The sequence below is a fragment of the Centroberyx affinis genome, unplaced genomic scaffold (genome assembly GCF_046629955.1).
Source record: "Centroberyx affinis isolate AG114_WGS23_722 - 3 ecotype Tasmania unplaced genomic scaffold, CSIRO-AGI_Caff_v1 ptg000094l_1, whole genome shotgun sequence".
Classification (NCBI taxonomy): domain Eukaryota; kingdom Metazoa; phylum Chordata; class Actinopteri; order Beryciformes; family Berycidae; genus Centroberyx; species Centroberyx affinis.
In genome coordinates, this window is record NW_027278798.1 from 34,332 (window position 1) to 54,353 (window position 20,022).

Here is a 20,022-nt window from a genome sequence, read left to right on the forward strand (position 1 = left end):
TTTCACCATCCGAAAGCCCTAAAGCTTTTCACGCCCACCTGGAAAAATCTCTTTATCCCCTCTGCTTTATCGCTCTAATTCCCTTTTCTCTCTCTCTCTTTCTCTCTCTCTCTCTCTTCCCTTCTCGCTCCATCTCTCTTTTTCTGCAACCGTGATTGACGGCCCCCGGGGTTTGTTTTTTCAGGTGGTCGTGGTTGTGGTAACTTCGGGGGGGGGGGAACTGGCCACGAGGCTTCTATCAGTATGGGGTGTGTTATTTCATTCCGTCCAGGGATCACCGGCGACCTCTACCCCCCCACCCCCCCATCCCCCCTCCCCCTCATAACCTTTGACCCCCCCCTCAACCATGATCTTAATGCCGTTTCGGAGGCTTTTTCCACCCGGACAAGAACAAAAACACCGGAGGAGACAGTGAATATTTGTATTTGTTTGGCGTGAAAAAGAGTCACATTTCAGCAGCTTCAGTCCAAAAATATCACAATCGCAAATATTGCTGTTGCACTCTGGATAAGAGTGTCAGCTAACGTCTTAAAAAAAAAGAGCAGGTATAGTCATTGGAGTTATTGCATTTCCATTTCGGTTTCCAGTGTGCTTTATTGGCATGAAATGTCACAATATTGCCAAAGCATCGAGAAAAATATCAACTTCATGTTATATTCCCTGCCCTGTGTATCAGTCTGAGTGTCTCTCTCTCTCTCTCTCTCTCTCTCTCTCTCTCTCTCTCTCTCTCTCTCTCTCTCTCTCTCATCAGATAGACACAAACAAAATCGCACATTTGAATATGAACGTTTCAGCGGAGTTAAATTAATTTTTCCCCTCAGACTGATGCAATCTGGAAGACATTTATTTCACTTCTCCCTCCCTCCCACACACACACACACACACACACACACACACACACACACAGGTTTCACATTTTCATTCCCACCACATGCTGACGTCAATTGTCTTATGGCATACCTCAATATATTTCATGAACTCTCTCTTGGCTCTCTGTTCAAAGACCTTATATGCACACACACACACACACACACACACACACACACACTCTCACGCTCACACACACTCGACAAAACATTTGCCTTTGTTCTGGGGGTAAACAAGGCAGTAAAAGTTCGCAAGGCAACCCAGGTTTGCTAAACACCTGATTGGTGCTCAGCCTCGGAGACTGGCTGGTTGCTATGGTGACAGAGAGCAGGGTTTCTTTGTGTGTGTGTGTGTGTGTGTTGGGGAAAAGTTGTTTTACTTTTCTTTACTGCTTCTTACTAAGATGTATTCCTAATGTGTGCATGTGTGTGTGCATGCACATATCTCAATGCATGCGTGTGTGTGTGTGTGTGTGTGTTTGTGTGTGTGCATGCTTGTGTGTACAGGCACACACACACACACATACATACAGTATATACAGTATATGTGTGTGTGTGTGTGTTGGTGCTTGTGTGTACATGCATATATCTCAATGCATGCGTGTGTGTGTTTATGTGTGTGTTTGTGCGTGTGTGGACATGCTTGTACATATACTGTATATACAGTGTGTGTGTGTATTGTGGGTGATAGGTGTGTGTGTATATTTGGGGTGATGCGGTATGTACATTCATATATATGTGGTTCTCAACGTGGGGTCCGGGGACCACCAGGAGTCCTTGAGGGGCTTCCAGGGGTCCCCAGCAAATTGATGAATTGTTAAACTTCAGCATTATTTCATTTATAAGAAGTTAACACAGTTAGAGAATGTAGAAGAATGACTGTTTTGATCATAGTTTCTCTGTTTTCTCTCTACCTACAATACAGATAGTCATGGAATTCTGGACAAAATCATATCTGACAATAAAAATATTCTCAGATTTGGGATCCGAGAGACAAAATCTGATCAAATGGGGGTCCGTGGCTCTAATGTGGACTAAATTAGTGGTCCGTGATATGAAAAAGGTTGAGAATCACCGGTATATACAGCATATCTTTTCGGAGGATTCTCTCTTCGTCTCATCACACATGGAATAAAACAAAAGACGGATCCTAATACAACGGTGTGTGTTTTGGTGTGTGTGTGTGTGTGTGTGTGTTTCCCCAGGTGCGTCACGAAGCGGCGCGTGTGCCTGAGCGACTCGTCGGACTGCCCGCAGCACGAGTGCGTCGGCCGGCCGGCGGCCTGCGACAAGACCAGCATCGAGCCGGCCTGCGACACCGACGGCCTGGTCCACGCCAGCCTCTGCCAGCTGCAGCAGAACGGGAAAGCCCTGGCCTACATGGGCCAGTGCCAGGTAGGGCAGGGGTTCTCGACGCGGGGTCCGGGGGGGGGGGACCACCAGGGGTCCTTGAGGGGGTTCCAGGGGGGTCCCCAGCAAAACTGATGACTTGTTAAGCTTCAGCATTATTTCATTTACAAGAAGTTAACACAATTAAGAGAATGTAGAAGAATGACTGTTTTGATCTCTCTACCTACAATACAGATAGTCATGGAATTCTTTTCTTTTCAAAATCTTTTTATTGAGATTTTCAACAAAAAATCCCAGGGTTGGGCAGGCATATTCCACATTGTTACAAAATATACATCAATGTAGTATCATATAAAAATAAAAAGTGGTAATAGTGATAGTAATAAAGTGAGACGTCCCTACCCAACCCACCCACCCACCCTCTTGATTACCTGGAATAGGTATGAGGCACAGTATCTAGAAATAAAGAAATGAAACTAAGGATGTAGCTATTTCCATGAAGTCAGGTGTTATTTTCCTGTCAAGGGCAGGGCTAGAATGCATGTCACACTATGTCGTTTGGGTGTTATGAAAGTATGTCAAAAAGGGTCCCCGGGTCTTATAGAATTTCTCCCCAGAGCCACTGATTGAGAAGCGTTATCATCTCCAATTTAAGGCAGGACATTATATCTGGAGATAGTCATGGAATTCTAGACAAAATCATATCTGACAATAAAAGATATTCTCAGATTTGGGTTCGAGAGACAAAATCAAATGGGGGTCTGTGGCTCTAATGTGTGCTAAGTTAGCGGTCCTTGATATGAAAACGGCTGAGAACCACTGAGGTAGGGTACACAGCATGGGATACAAACCATGAAATGCTTTACATAGCACACAAACTGTTGGCTTTATTCACACGGCAGCCATATTTGATTCTAGGCGATGGTCTTGTTTGTTTACGAAAATTATACTAAAGTCTCAAATTTAATGTGGTAATGATTTACTGGTGAAAATGATACATGTAGCACCTTTAAACAATAATCGTCGAGTAATGATTTTGAAGATGATGATGATGATACAAGTTTATTCATTAGGATAAACCCCTTGAGATGAGCCGTCTCGTTTTCGAGGGGGTCCGAACATACAATACAAACAAAAATGGAAAACAAGAAATGAATCAAAGACATTAAAGTAATAGGAAAGACAAAAACAAAACAACAATCAACAATTCAACAAACACACAATCAACATAGAAACATCGGAAAGATGAGTACATTGGTGAACACAACCACTTGATGGCCACAGAGAGGCCGTGAACAAATAACAAAAATATAATAGAGAATAAAGAATATAGAATATCCAGTGAATTGTATATTATATATAGGTATAGCATCACCTGAAACATGAACAATTTAACTCAAAATAAGAAGACAAACCATTTTTAAACATGTGAAATGATGTCAAGGATCGTATGTTTGAAGGGAAGTCATTCCGGTCTGAAGGAGCCTTAAACATAAATGCTCTCTTTCCAATTGCGTTTCTGACTGTAGGAATTTTCTTAAGAAACGGAGCTCTTCCCTCTCCCAACAGCTGATATGTCCACTGCTGTTTGAAGAGATTTCCTCAAGGCTTTTCCTAATAGACTCATCTCTGCTGCGCCGCCGTCCTGACACTACCTGTGCACAATTGTGCTCATACGACAACATTATGAAAAGGGAAGCCTTCACGTTCCCTCCCCAAAGACTACCAAGTGATCCGGCGTCCTTCAGCGTCTCTTCAGCGTCTCTTCATCTTCTTAAACCCGTCTGAATTTAGCCGGCTAGGCTGCGAAAAGCCTTTTCTGCCGGTGACATGGCAACAGGTAGAGTGCGGAAATGGCAGCTCGGCAAGAAAAGCCTGTAGTTAATCCACAGCGGCGAGGAGAGATGTACAGTGATTAGACCTTCAGACCGAGATAAAGCTTATTTAACCGCAGTCAGGGGTGGGGAAGTGAAGAGTTCATTATCACAACTCTACTCGTTTTTGAAAGGAAACCATCAAGTGAAGTGTGTCATTTAATAGCACCAAAATATCAATGAACCTGCCTGTAAAAGTGCTATCTCTTTGTTAACGAACCACTTAGAGCTGTGCTAGGCAAGGTTTTTTTATGTAAAAATCCCTGTCTGATCTTGCCTGATCTCAGACAGAATTGTCAACTCGTTCCACTCCGTTTCCATCTTCAGTCTGACATTGCCTCCACTCTATCCGATTTCCGTGGGGGAGGGGGATTCGATTTTCCCTGACCAATCGCTAGAGACCGACGTATCCGCCTGAATCTAACGTAATTTTAAGTCGACACTGATGCGAAAAAAGCATCTTCCCTTTGAATAAATGCCTTCAAAGCAGAGTGCTGTTCGGATTTCAAAGTAATTGGTACTTTTAATCGATTTAGAACAGCCTGGATAGCAGCGTCTATCTTGTCTATAGTGGTCGCCATTGTTGGTTCCGGCGCACAGCCTCACAACAGCTTGACAACGTTAGTCCCGCCCCTGGCGCTGATTGGCTAATCGTTAGTCCCCCCCCCCCGGCGCTCATTGGACCGATCATTTTTCAACCGAGGAACCGCTGTTTCATGTCACGATGCCAGACCAGAATCAGTCAACTCGATGGAGTGGGCGGATTCAAAGGTCTGGACCCAGGCAATGTCTTATCAATCTAAAACACAAAGTGGGACTGCAATAGAGAAGGGTCTAAAGAAGCAATACTCATTATGGGTTAAGGACCCAAGTTTTACCCCTGGAGAAAGTCCGTTCCTGCACCAGATATCTGACCAATGAAGGAAATGACTGCTCCTGTGTGGCTTTGGTTGATAAATTATGGTTCGCTTGAAATGTTGTGCGAAGCGTAACTGAACCAACGCATCAATACAACAAAGGAACAATTCATCTGCCAGATTTAGACCAAATCAAATGGACTAAAGGTTCGAAAGCAAGCTAAAGCAGTTAGTTGAGGGAATCCTGGTGGCTCAGTTGGCTAAATTACATACCATGTAACTGACATCTCGGGTTCAAATCTGGCGCTGGACTTTTGTCACATGCCATCTTTTGTGTTTGTCTCTGCTATTGGACTATTGGTTGAAACTAGGCAACCAATATTGATGTTGAATATCGAATAAAATACCCCCTCCCCAAAAAAACGTGAAAAGAAACAGGGGAAAAAAAGCAATGATATCGTATATTGCGATATTTTGGCGGGACAGTATCACGATATAAAATTTTGGATATCGCCCAAGCCTAGGTGGAATCCAAAACGGGCCGCAAGTTTGTTTCTGGTAGGTCCCAACATGACAATAAACGCCTGACTGAACAATAAACATTTTACATTTGAATAAGTTGCGGAAAGCCCTGCTATAGTCACCCGTGGTGGAAAGTAACTATTTACTCAAGTACTGTACTTAAGTACAATTTTGAGGTACTTGTACTTTACTTGAGTATTTCCATTTTATGCTACTTTGTACTTATACTCCACTACATTTTAGAGGGAAATATTGTACTTTCTACTCCATTACATTTATTTCACAGCTATAGTTACTAGTTACTTTTCAGATCAAGATTTTATATTTAAAACATTTGATCATCTTTATAAAATAACTATAAAATAGCATTGTTATAGATTAGACTACCCAAAAGTATAGCTAAATTGTTAAGATTAGCATTGACAACTTTAAAATGCTGCTTACATGTACATGTACATGTTAATAAATCAGTATTAATATTCCAATAATTTATGAAAATTATAACTCTCTAAATGGGGACAGTTTGCATAATGAGTATGTTTACTTTGATACTCTAAGTACATTTTGCTGCCAATACTTATGTACTTTTACTTAAGTAAGATTTTGAATGCAGGACTTTTACTTGTAATGGAGTATCTTTACATTGTTGTATTGCTACTTTTACTGAAGTAAAAGATCTCAGTACTTCATCCACCACTGATAGTCACATGTCTTCACTTCACACAAGGCTCCAGTCTGTGAATGACAGTGCGGTCGATGCCACCCAAACGGTCAATGCAGTTGATTCCTAGAGTGCAAAGTCATCGTTAGGCTTCACATTCCCTCCGTAACAGGTTTGTCTTGGGAAGAGGTTCACTTGACCTCAGTGGTTTTGAAAAGCAGCGACCTGCGGTTGGTTTAGTGCCACTCACATCACACTCACTCACTTATGGATGAGACGGCCTGTTACGAGTCATCTAAAGCCCCGGTGTCAGGTTGCCACGTCTGTAGACCGGCAATCAGCGCTCCACGCTTACAGATCCAGATCGCTTCCCATAGCACCGACACCGTGCTCACGTGTGTCTATTGATTGAGCGTGTGTGTAAGTTAAGATAAAATGAAATTTGAATGACCCCCGGGGGGGAAGTGGGTCATTGTAGCAGCAAATAGTAATAGGATACGAATAGGATAAGAAAAAATAGAATATAATAAGAATAGAGCAAATGAGGGGTATCAGACACAATGCAACTGATAATTACAGCGTGTCAAGGACGTAGTAAGTACAAATATATGAATGAAAGTATAAAAATTAGGTTTTACAGCATTATGAGGGTGTGCAAAGTAACAGCAGTAAAATATACTGGGACAAACAAAAATGGATGAAAATATAAATATTCAACTACACAAAAAAATGAAATATATACAGTAAGAAATAAGTGGAAACATTTAAAAAGCTGGAGAAAAAAAAGTAAAAATAGTGAGATCTCTGCTGTTTATTGTGCATTTAACATGAACTCATCTTTGTTAATATCACTGTTCATGCTTAATTCATGTTAGTAAACACATTAGTTAACATTAACAAACATGTATAACATTGATTAATGCAGTTATTCATGTGCATTTAACATTAACTAATCTTTGTTAATGTTATGCATGTTAGTAAACACATTTAATTAGTTAACATTAACAAACATGTATAACATTAATTAATGCAGTTCATGTGCATTTAACATTAGCTAATCTTTGTTAATGTTATTCATGTTTAATTCATGTTAGTAACCACATTAGTTAACATTAACAAACATGTATAACATTAATTAATGCAGTTGCTCATGTGCATTTAGCATTATCTAGTCTTGGTTAATGTTGTTATTCATGTTTAATTCATGTTAGCAAATTGATTATTTAACATTAGTTAATGAACACTTAATGTAAAGCGTCACCGAAACGTGTATTTACAGCATATGTACATGATGTGCAAAATGTGCATCTTATTCACATCCATTAACGTGTGTGTGTGTGTGTGTGTGTGTGTGTGCGTGTGTGTGTGCCTGTGTGTGTGCCTGTGTGTGCGTGTGTGTGGCTCAGGACGCCTGCAGGAAGCCACGGAAGGTGTGCGGCCACAACGGCGAGACCTACAACACGGTGTGCGAGGCCTTCTCCGACCGGGTGGCCGTGGACTACGAGGGCCCCTGCCACGCCGTGGGGGGCGTGTCCGACCTGGCCTCGGACTCCGCCTGCAGCTCCATCCCCTGTCCGCCCCTGTCCACCCCGGGCTGCGTCCCCGTCACGCCCCCCGGTGAGTGGACTGACCTCTGGATGCACCGGCTCCTCTGTCTTTGGAGCTTTGGAGCTGTGGTAGTTCACTGCAAAAACTGTCCAGGAGACTTAAATGAATGCTGTGGGGAAATTGGATCATTACAGCAGCAAAATAGTAAATAGGACTCAGCAAAGAAAACTAGAATATGAATGAAAAGTATGAAAAATAAGAGTTTATTGTCTTTCAGTGGAATCATATGGTGATGATATGAAGATATTTTAATATCGTGACACACATTTCTGCTGTCTAAATTGATGATGACAAGCACATTTTACATAAAGTGAGGTATGGTAGGAATATTATTTGAATATTTCTGTTTTGTTTGACATCACACCTAACATCACCATTCGGTTCAATGAGATGTACATTCATTTGATTATTTAACGTGATTTTGCATACATGAACCATATCGTGATATATATTCATATTGAGAAAAATCCTTATGATTATCGTGATATTGATTTCAACCATATCGCCCAGCCTACAGCATCATAAGGGTGTGCAAAATAACAAGTAGAACATATTGAAACATATTGAAAATGAATGAAAATATGTAAGTGATCAGTTCTGAAAATATGAAGATTAGGGATGGGACAATGTATCGAAATTCAATATATTGCAATACAAAAAGGTGACATGATATAGACAAGATATATATATACAAATGAGAGAGAATAAAGGAATATTACCAAATATGTGAATTTGCAGCTAATATACAGCAGTGGTTCTCAACGTGGGGTCCGGGGACCACCAGGGGTCCTTGAGGGGGTTCCAGGGGGTCCCCAGCAATTTGGTGAATTGTTAAACTTCACCATTATTTCATTTACAAGATAGTCATGGAATTCTGGATATAATGATATCTAGCAATAAAAATATTCTCAGATTTGCGTTTGAGAGACAAAATCTCATCAAATTGAGGTTATTTATGGGTCCACGATATGAAAAAGGTTGAGAATCACTGATATACAGTACATGATGTACAAAATACGCTATTTTCTTTTCCTATTTTCTTAAACAAGTGAAAAAGTATATGCCAATGGGTTGAGACGATTCCTCTTGATTCCAGTGCAGTTTCACTTGCTTTAGGAGTGTTCTAGAAGAGTAAGACTAAGGCAGACGAGTAAATAACACTCGACGCAAGAAAAGCCTTGAAACAAACTGAACCCTTCACCCCAGCAGAAGAGTTTTTCACTCGCTTAAAGAAAATAAGTTTTAACCGACAGTTATTCTTACGATGTGAACGCAGCGTTACTTTCCGAAGGCTGGAGCACGATGACACCCCCCCCCCCCCCTGACCTCTGACCTCTGTTTGCAGGAGCCTGCTGCCCTCTGTGTGCCAGCATGCTGCAGATCCTCTGGAACAAAGACCAGATGAATACTTTCTCCAAGGTATGGTTGGGATCACGGCCCGGCTTCTGTTTTCATTCAGCAGCGGCAGCTTATTCACAGTCAATGATTGATTTCATTGTGCTCAAGGGGAATATCAAAGGGAGTTTTTCATGAATGTAACTGCAAGAAAATGTCGATGCTTTATGAAGGGCCAGACTGCCATGTCAGGCATTGGAATTGGATGTTTCAGGCTTGCATTATACTATAAGTTGAGTGCTCATAGCTAAAAACTCATGAAATGACTGTAAATCTTGAGATATTTTTAGAAAAATTGCTATATTTTAAGAGCAACGACATAAAAGTTAATTCTTATTTAAGAAAGCAGCTTTTTCTGAAGGCAAGGCTGAAAACGACATACCCAAAATAAAACAGTCACTGTTCTTGAACTCCTGTGACTACAGGATCTTGGGCTTTCCTGAAAGGTAAGCCTTGGGAGTTTCTTCTCCAAGTGTCAGAATGACTCTAAGTATGACTGACACAGAGTAACAGAAGCTCAAAAGAGACGCTGGGTTTTTTTTGTTTGTTTTTTTGAGTGTGAACTGCTGCCAAAAACCAGGTCCAAAGCTGATAAAAGCAGCACTAAAAATGAGAATTTGGCAATGTTTGTTCTAAGGTAATGTCTAGGCAGATTTCCAAAGAGACTCCAAATGGACACTTAAACACCAAATGATATTATGGGTCTTTAGCGCTGTACAAGACTACATATTTTTGTATAGCTATTTCAATAAAAACCACACCAAATACGCACAAAAACATGTATCTTTTCGTTTTCGACTGTCCCCTAACATGTCTGGGTGATGCCAGTGGTATCAGATGTAATGACGGGTTTCGGCCACTAGAGAGAGCCGCAAACCCAAGCAGCCCCCTACTGCAGCCACGACTAGACCACAAAACAATATCCTGCTCAAGGGCAAGTGCTGTTACTTTGCTGAAATCTTCAAACAGAGGCAGAGACACACGCGCAAGAAAACAAAGAGAATGACAAATTAGTATATCCATAAATAAAAACAGGAAAAAACAAAAGAAAAAAGACAGAAGTAAACAAAAGGGAGACACAATACTGTACATTCTAGTCACTGCATTCTACAAAATATGCATGCTAAGACACTATATACTACATGTCAATGCATATGCATACTTAAGTATAATAACTGAGTCACTGACAAACTGAATGAAAAGTACTAGTGCACAAAAAAGCTTCTCAGTTACAGTAATTGTACTCCAGAAATTGTAATTGGCAGTGGTGGAAAAAGTCCTCAAATCCTTTACTTAAGTAAAAGTAGCAACACCATAATGGAACAATACTTCATAAACTTCATTTACTTAAAGTATAGAAGTATTAGCAGTAAACTGTACTTAAGTATGAAAAGTAAAAGTCCTCATTCTTTCAGAGTGTTAAATTATTGAAGCATTAACCTGTAAGAAGTGTTTTAATGTTGTCGGTCTAACTGCTGCATATACTGTTGGGGAGTTTAAACTCTAACAATGCAACATATTTTATGAGCTTATCGTATGTTTTGCATGTAAAACCTTATTCTACTAGTGGAGTAAAAAGTACAATATTTTATAGTAAAAGTAGAAAGTCTGACAAAATGGGAATACTCCAGTAAAGTGCCAGAACCTCAAAATTGAACTTAAGTACAGCTACTTGGCTACTTCCCACCTCTTCCAGTGACTTCCAGCCTTGGCCACAACATCCCATCATCCCATCCCATGCTCCCCCCCCAAGCAGTAAACTGTACTTAAGTATGAAAAGTATGAAAAGTAAAAGTCCTCATTCTTTCAGAGTGTTAAATTATTGATGCATGAACCTGTAAGAAGTGTTTTAATGTTGTCGGTCTAACTGTTCCATATACTGTTGGGGAGTTTAATCTAAACAATGCAGCATATTTTATAAGCTTATCATGTTTTGCATGTAAAACCTTATTCTACAACCTTCAGATTAATCTAGCGGAGTAAAAAGTGCAATGTTTTATAGTAAAAGAAAAAGTCTGACAAAATGGGAATGCTCAAGTAAAGTGCCAGAACCTCAAAAATGAACTTAAGTACAGCGACTTGGCTACTTCCCACCTCTGGTAATTGACTTCCAGCCTTGGCCACAGCATCCCCCCACCCCCACCCCACCTCACCCAGGATTTCCCCCGGCGTGTTTGCCTCGGCCTGTTGTCGGGAACAACCGGTGCCTAAACGCCGACGTGTTCGCAGCTAATAAGCCCCCCGCCGGCATCTCGCTCTAATCAGCTTAATTACGCGACAAAGCGCCCCGCTCGGCTATTAAGTCGGCCGGGGCTGTAATCCCCAACACAAACAACGTCGCGCTAAGACTCCGGACCTTAAGCCCCCGCTAATACCAGGCAAAGAGCTGAGGAGCTGATCTGATCTGGAGCTTGCCCAGGATACACGAGAGTTTCGACTGCGGAGTAACTGGCTTCTCTGATACGTCACTTTGTTTTTTCAGTCATTTCTTAGCGTCTCTATGCTTTACTGCTGTTATTTTGCAATCGGCACACATGCTCTAATTCAGTGGTTCTCAACCTTTTTGGCTCGTGACCCCTTAAAATCATAGGTGATATAGAGAAGTAACAATATAAAGGATGTTTTATCTTTTTTCAGCTTGTTTCAGTGAAAGCTGTTTAGTATTTCTGCTTACTTTAGTATTGCTAAAAAAGCAAAAAAAGTTGAGAAAAGAACTGAAAAAATAGACATGATAATAATATAGTATGTATGTAGTATGTAGTATGTATAGAAGAAATTGATTTTTTTCCCTCCTATCCCATCAATCATCTCGCGACCCCTGAATATTATCTCACGACCCCCTGGGGGGTCCCGACCCCCAGGTTGAGAACCACTGCTCTAATTCATATATTTCATACTTTTCATACTTAACACGTTCAAGCGTTGCAATTGGCAGTCGTGTTATGCTTAAAACAATAATCAGTGGCATTTTCATATAAATAAATGTCCATTTTGTGTCTCTCTTTGGCCAGTTGATAGAGCACAATAGTGATTCAACCTATATCCAGTTCATGAAAGCTTTAACATTCGCTGTTCTAAACTGCTAGGTCTTTCCTCTGCCGCATAGGAAGTGATGCGGTTTCGGTTTCCGGTTCATTTGCAATAAACAGAAGAAGAAGAACTGGGTAGTTAGCATGAGCAGTGATAGCCACCATGGCTGAACAGACACAGAAAAGAGAAACTCAAACTGCATCAACAGGAAATCAAAGCTCCGCCCAAACTGTTTGATTGACAGGTGATGTTTGATTAGGAAACTCCACAGCACTGAGCTCTTATTCCTATCTTATTTGTTGTGTCCCATGACTATTTCCCCACAGCAATAATGAAAGTTTCTTCTTATCTAACATAAACAGTAGACTTTCAAAAGCTCGTTTCTGAGCGGTTGAGTCCATCCAACTCTCACTCTTTCATTACAGCCGTCTGTTTTCACTCCGTTTGCATTCCAATTAGCATCTGATTCTGCCCATTCTGCTAATTGCCTGTTGAAATTCCAGCCTCCTAAATATCAAGCTAATTCTGCCAAAGTCTGAGGAGAAATGTTTTCATTAACCTTTTGAATCTTATGCTTTTCTTTCTCTCTATTCGATTCAGTCTGCTGTACTGGCGTTAATAAGTGTTTGAACAATATAGCAAATCCAGCTCCCCTAACCAAAGCACAGAGTGGCTGTATGACAGTCAAATTATAAAGTGAAACAGACATAGTCGTCATTTTCTGTCCTTCATTTGTTTGTGGCATGCTGTTTGTCTCGCTCCGAGGTATTTCCACTTATCCGATTTGCTGAATTAAGGAATGAATTAGTCATGCTTTTTAAATGTAGCTGTCTAGCTCTGATATTCATTTTGTTTGTGACATTTGCTGGGTTTCCATCCAGGTATATGCTCACGCAAACCTCGGCTTCTAGAAAGTCTAGAAAAGCCGAATTTAAACAGGAAAGTGCAATTCAATTTCCTCAGTGTCTCAAAATTGTTTATGCTCGCTTGAAGCAATGCAGGAATGACATAATAAATAGCGAAGGGAACAAACTTGTGGAATAAATAACGAGGTAGAAGCACCAAGAATGGCTCAATTTTGCTGCAAAAAAAACACTTAAAATTTGGTGTTGGTGTTCTGAAATGTATAAGTCTTTGTTGTTGTTGAATGACAAATTAGTTGGAATATAAATTTGTGGAATAAATAATGAGGTAGAAGCCCAAGAATGGCTCAATTTTGCTGCAAAAAAAAACCAGTAAAAATTTGGTTTTGGTGTTGAATGACAAATTAGTTGGAATATAAGTGCATATTTCCAAGTGCATTTCTTTGATGTATGAAATATGACAAAAACAACTTGTCTCCATACTAATCAATTCTTGAATTCTTGAAATTTTCTCTATTTTCTGTTTTTCTCAACCCAGACGGATGATGGAAACGCACCGAATTTGCGTTTTATTATTTTAGCGCCGTTTCGACAACTGGCACATTATTCTACCTTAAAGATAACGGCGTCACCCGTTTGACCTCTGACCCCCCCACCCCCCCCTCCCCCCATGTCTCCAGCTGAACAGGAACCAGCCGGTGACGGTGCACGACGTGCTGCGGATCCTGCGGCTCCACGTCTCGGTGCCGCAGTGCGACGTCTTCGGCTACCTGAGCTTCGACCACCAGCTGGTCGTCCTCATCGCCCCGGTGGACCAGCAGCCCACGCCGCTGCAGGTAAAACACCCACACACACACACACACACATATACACACACACATACATATACAGACAGGTGACACACTCCCTTTTAGAATTTTTGGCATTTAGATCAGTGATTCTCAACCTTTTTCATATCAAGGACCCCTAATTTAGCCCACATTAGACCGATGGACCCCTAACTTGATGAGATTTTGTCTCTAAAAACTCAAGTCTGGGAATATTTTTATTGCTAGATATCATTATATCCAGAATTCCATCACTATCTGTATTGTAGGTAGAGAGATAACAGAGAAACTATGATCAAAACAGTCATTCTTCTACATTCTCTAATTGTGTTAACTTCTTGTAAATGAAATAAAGCTGAAGTTTAACAATTCATCAATTTGCTGGGGACCCCCTGGAAGCCCCTCAAGGTCCCCTTGGTGGTCCCCGGACCCCACGTTGAGAACCACTGGTTTAGATGACCTATTACAAAATGCGTGAAGGCTGATACTGATATTTTTTGTTGACAATAGCCAATAGTTTGTATTCAATAACTTTCAATTTGACCATTTTCATGCCAAAAACATAAAAAAAAAAAATTATAAGTAGGCCTATTCGGTGTTTCCTCTTAGAATTGTATTCTTGTCAGGGTGGGAAAGCCTCTGAAACAGCATGACTGATATCCAATAATAATAAAAGGCCAATATCAGCAACTGAGCACAAATTTTCCAAATATGAAATCATATTATGGCATGGTAAAACGTCATATTAAAACAGCTTTGGAGACTGCTTTGAAGTGATATCAGAAAGATATTTAGGTCCTGACTTCAGAAACTTGCTTTTAGCCGCTGCATTTCCACGGGTTTTGGTGGAAGGCCGTTGCATCAACATCTATTCAATGTCAAAATCTTTGCTGCAATGTATTGAGCGAGTTTCAAGACCTTTGAAACCTCTCGCTAACCCTAACCCATTTTTCAGATTTTCAGTGAGCAAATAATCAACATTTTCCACATTCCTGAAGAAGTTACTTTTTTTTCGGAGATGTGCGCTTCTCGCCTGGCAACAGTGACAACAGGCACAGTTTCTATCTCTCCTCTCTCTCTCTCTCACACACACACACACACCTCCACACATCCAACTCCTAAACACACCAGTGTTAATTACCCACCACTCCTCTCCTTCTGGACATGAATATTTATGCTTCCGGATTACAGTGGTAAAGTGAGGGGGAGGACTCATCTGTCTCTTTCGCCGTCTCACTTTACTTTTTCACTTCATTTACTTTATTGTCATGATGGTTTATTAGAGGCAGCATTGCAATAGCGATAGACGAAATGTACATTTTCAAAAACCAAAAAAAAAAGTTTGAAAACACACTATACAAGAGCACATAATCGCCAATCTTTAATGGTGTCAACAATCCCAAAATTCAGATTACATGCAATTATTATACACATCGTTCAAAAGCCAGTAATTACATATCAGACACTGGCTACCTTTCCATGCACAGTACTATTGTTCATACTCTGGTTAAGGTCTTATTCAGGTTAATTTGTTTCCTTGAACCTTTGATGCCCTGTGATTGAGTCTCCCTGTTGCCATGAATAAACCAGTTAACAGAATATTCCAACTCCCTGTTTGACTGAGCAATAGCAGCTCACTGCCAATACAGTAATGATGATCCAAATAGGAAGTACTGCTCACTGACATCAAAATGTACCCAAGTCTGAGTGTAACAGGCAGTGAAAAACCAGAAATGCCACAGTAACCAGTCTCTCTCTCTCTTTCTCTCTCTCTCTCTCTCTCTCTCTCTAGGCTAGGGCTTAGCTGCTGTTTGAAAGCTAATCTAATCCATAATCAGTTTGTGTCCGATTGTGTTGAACGTGGTCCGCATAAAAGCCGCTGATAGGCTGATAAATGAATGGCAAAAACATTGGAAGAAGGGTAGGAAACTGGGAGAGGGAATGGAGTGTAAGGGAAGAAGGGATTTTTGGCCACTCTGGGGAGCCGTAGTCCGCACCACCCATCCACTATAATAAGACTACAGATTCATGCATAGTTGTGTGGAATCTGATCCAAATGTCTCATTAGAATCCACTCAGGTTAAGGTCTTCCCATAGACAACCAGTGTACTATTGATCAATTCTATAATAAATATGTAAACTGCATCATATCCATCATACCAGAGGTGGCTGGACCAGATCTGATATGTTTTTATAGAAGGCCAATATCGGCCCCATATATCAGTGTAATCCTTGAATTAATAGCTGAAAATACCAGGACCTGTGGGAGGTGAATATAAGACGGATGACACAGCCATTCTAGTTTTTGTCTAGTTTTTTTTTTTTGGTTCAAGGTCCCCGTGTGCTCGAACAATAAAGCCACTCAGAAACACACTGACCTTGCAGATATTTCCCCTGCAGGAGGAAGACTTCGTGAAAAAGAAGCAGAAACATATAGGACACTCGCTTCGAAAACACAAACAGGCTGAGTCAGAAACGCTTTGTGTCTCTTCCTGTCAAACTCCCTCTTCCTCTCTCAATTCGGCTTCCATTCAAAGCGCTTTTAAGGTCATGAAATATAAAAGTAGAAGAGAGAATTATAACATTTGAGTTAGCGACTAAGAGTGTTTTAATAATATCATACCGTTCAGTTAAGTACAAGGTCACTCGGAAAGCGAAGACCTCCGCCAAGGTTCGTGCTATTATTGCCTGTTCGTGAGTCGGATCCGGATCCGCTCCAAAATTTAATGGGTTCTTCCTTGGCCCATGCTACACCCTTCCACCAAGTTTCATGAAAATCGGGCCAGTAGTTTTTCCGTAATCCTGCTGACAGACAGACAAACAAACAAACAAACGGCACCGAAATCATAACCTCCTTGGCAGAGGTAATAAATCATTACCACATTAATTTGGAGACATTAGTACAATTACAGTAAACAAATGAGATCATTACCCTCTAGCGGCCGCTACACTGCAGTTTACATCGTGTATCACCGGGTCGGATTTTGGCGGGAAATCTGCTGGATCGCTTTACGGCACAAAACAGGAAGAGGGCGCTGTTCTTCCAGAGCAAACGGAGCTAAAGCTTTCAGAGTTTCTGGTACCGGGAGATGATGGAAGGAGTGAAATGAAGATGGAAAATTTTACTTCCAACCTCCTCAGGGAGTGGAGGGGGGGACAGGAGGCAACAGGGATTATGGGAAATGTAGTCTTGATTTAGAGAAACACAAGCACTAGCAATACCACTGGTGTGAGATAGACAATCATCTCCACTATGGTCTCATTTGTTTACAGTAAATATACCAAGGTATTATAATTAATTTGACAATGATATACTGATGATTCAAAATGCAACTCATAGCAACTTTAACCAAGAGACAAATTTATTAAAGAATTTTTTTTTTTTTGGTAGATACAGTGTGGCACACTCTTTTCTGATCCAAATGTCTCATTAGAATGAGTTCAGGTTCAGGTCTTCCCATAGACAACCAGTGTAGTACTGATCAATCCTACAATAAATATGTAATCAATCAAGCTGCATCATATCCACATCGTATCATATCATATCAGAGGTGGAGTAGAGACTGACTTGCTGATATAGAATCTTTAGCTCAAGAAAAAGAGAGAGCGACAGGGGGAAAAGTGAGCGGTTTCTCTCATTCTCCCGTGTGTCTCTCTCCTCCCTCTGGCAGATCGAAGCCTGCAGCAAGGAGGCGGAGAAGATCGACTCCCTCATCAACTACGCCAGCCCCACGCTGGTCTCCCACGTGCCCCTCTCCGCCTTCCTCACCTCCGAGATCCAGACCTCCACCATCCGCTCCGCCGCGCCCCCCCCGCCCCCCGGCCCCTGCCTCCTCCTGGGCCTCCTCCTGGCCGCGGCCCTGCACCTCCACCGGGCCTAGTTACCTCTCTCTCTCTCATCTCTCTCTCTCTCTCTCTCTCTTTGCCCTCTCTGGGGGTATTTATAAGGTATTTCCCGCCCCCCCCCCCCCCCCCCCCTTTCGCCTCCCAGGATGATGTGGGGCGGGGGGGGGGGGGGGGGGGGGGGGGGTCACTGTCCCGCGCGGGGAAAGGCAGCAGTGGAGCCTGCGGGAGCCTCTCGACTTGACAATCATTCCTATTGACTCACCTGCGTTTCAAACAATCAAGATGGTGGAAAAGCTATTATTATGAGAAGCTGATGTATGAATGGTGTTATTGAATTGAAAGTGTGTGTATGTGTGTGTGTGTGTGTGTGTGTGTGTGTGAGTGACCTTTAGGAAACAATTGACTTCATACCAGCAGTGTTTATCCATTAATCCCAGCGGCAAGCCCTCTCTGAAAGCTGTTAAGTGGGAATGTAACTTTCGTGACTCTCTGTCTCGCTCTCTGGCTTTGTGTGTGTGTGTGTGTGTGTGTGTGTGTGTGTGTGTGTGTGTGTGTGTGAGAGTGTGTGTGTGTGCGTGTGTGTGTGTGCGCGATTGGATTTCTGAGACAGACAGACAAGGACAAAACGTCTCAGATGTCTGGCAACACATCTGTCTAACACATCAACCCGATCCCTCTGCCCACACACACTCACACACTCACACTCACACACACACTCACACACACACAACAACAGTCTGACTGGTGTCACTAAATTCAGACTCATCTATTCAGTGTAAATCATGTTTTTGAGATGAATTTTAATCAACATGATGGGTTTAAGTGACACCTCTCAGCCTTATGGTAATTTAGAATGCACAGCCTGTACCACAGTGCATTATGTACAGTACAGTATATACATGTGGGGTGTATTCGGACCTCTAGCCTCAGCAGTGTTAGCGCTCATGGACTGAGCCAGACGAACTCAATCCAGCCTCCAAAAGTCGGGGAACAAAGCGTCCTTTTCAAATCTGATGAGATCAAACTCCAAAAAGCTAAAAAAAAAAAAAAAAAAGTTGGGAGCGGTGATCCAGGATGTGGGAAAAATTTCGTGTCATTTCTCGGTTTTACTCGATGACACGAAGCATTTCCAACACTAACCCTTGGTAACACTTACCTTGAAGGCGTCATAAGCACATTGGAAGCACATAATACGAGCGTAATCTAGGGGGGTTGAATACCTAATGAGGCAACGACACGATATTAAACTGATTGTTATCTTCTAATGTTTGTCTGATGGTTATATTGAAAGAAAATTGTATCTCTGCTTCTAGTGGGTTTATAATCTGCTTGTAACGAATCACAGTGCACTTCAGTTAAAGTGTTGCAGTGTTGTGAAGCTGGTTTAAAGCAATACTCCACTTAGTTTTAACATGGGGGTTATTTGGCTCTTGACCGCCATGAAAAACAGAATATAAACTAGATCAAGATCAGATGCAGCTGGACGAGTTTGTAGCATTAGGATTTTTACTTCCCATTCATTTGAATGAGGCCACGAAAATAGACTGAAAACTGACATTTAACACGTTGGTGAACAGATTCAACAACAGATCCTGCTTTTAAGACAATAAAGCAATCTTGGGTCCTTCATCATTTTGCATTTCTATTCTTGCTTTACAATAAAATTAGCATTTAAAAATAAAAGTAGATCCGGTCTCCTAAACAGGAACGATCTCTCCTAAACGGTATCCCTCCGCTATGTTGTCTTCTATCAATAAAAATGCAATTTTTGCGAAATGATGTTCTAAAACATTGGACCAAGAGTCGATTGTAAATCACAGTAGCAGGATCTGTTGTTGAATCTGTTCACAAACGTGTTAAATGCCAGTTTTTAATTAGTGGCTTCATTCAAATGAATGGGAAGTAAAAATCCTAACACTACAAACTCATCCAACTGCATCTGATCTTGATGAATCTTGATGAGAATGCTTAATAAGGATTAACTAACCCTTAATTAACAGTTAACTAATGTGTCTGGTAATCATTTACTAATGGTGTTCATGTTAACTAAGGTATTAATTTATACAATATTTAATAGTCATCTTTATAAACTATTAAATAATGTATAAATGAATCCCTTAGTTAACATGAACACCATTAGTAAATTACAAATGAGTTAACTGTTAATTAATTAACTGTTGTTACTGTTACTGTTGTTAACTGTTGATTATTAAGCATTAACTAACCTTTAACTTAGTGACCCTTATTGTTAAGTGTTACCACCCCGGGTTAACACTAAGTGGAATATAGCTTTAAGTGTTAGGGAAACACCTCACTGGAAGGG

General features: G+C 41.1%; 1 protein-coding gene across 1 annotated transcript in view; it reads left to right on the top strand.

The window, feature by feature from the left end:
• The window catches only part of reck (reversion-inducing-cysteine-rich protein with kazal motifs), a 48,715-nt gene extending 30,981 nt beyond the window's left edge, over positions 1–17,734 (top strand). The window contains exons 15-19 of the mRNA XM_071522492.1: positions 2,072–2,261; positions 7,537–7,747; positions 9,084–9,157; positions 13,707–13,862; positions 17,525–17,734. Coding sequence (XP_071378593.1) covers positions 2,072–2,261; positions 7,537–7,747; positions 9,084–9,157; positions 13,707–13,862; positions 17,525–17,734 — 841 coding nt within the window. The remainder of the gene's footprint in view (positions 1–2,071; positions 2,262–7,536; positions 7,748–9,083; positions 9,158–13,706; positions 13,863–17,524) is intronic.
• The last annotated feature ends 2,288 nt before the right edge of the window (positions 17,735–20,022 follow it).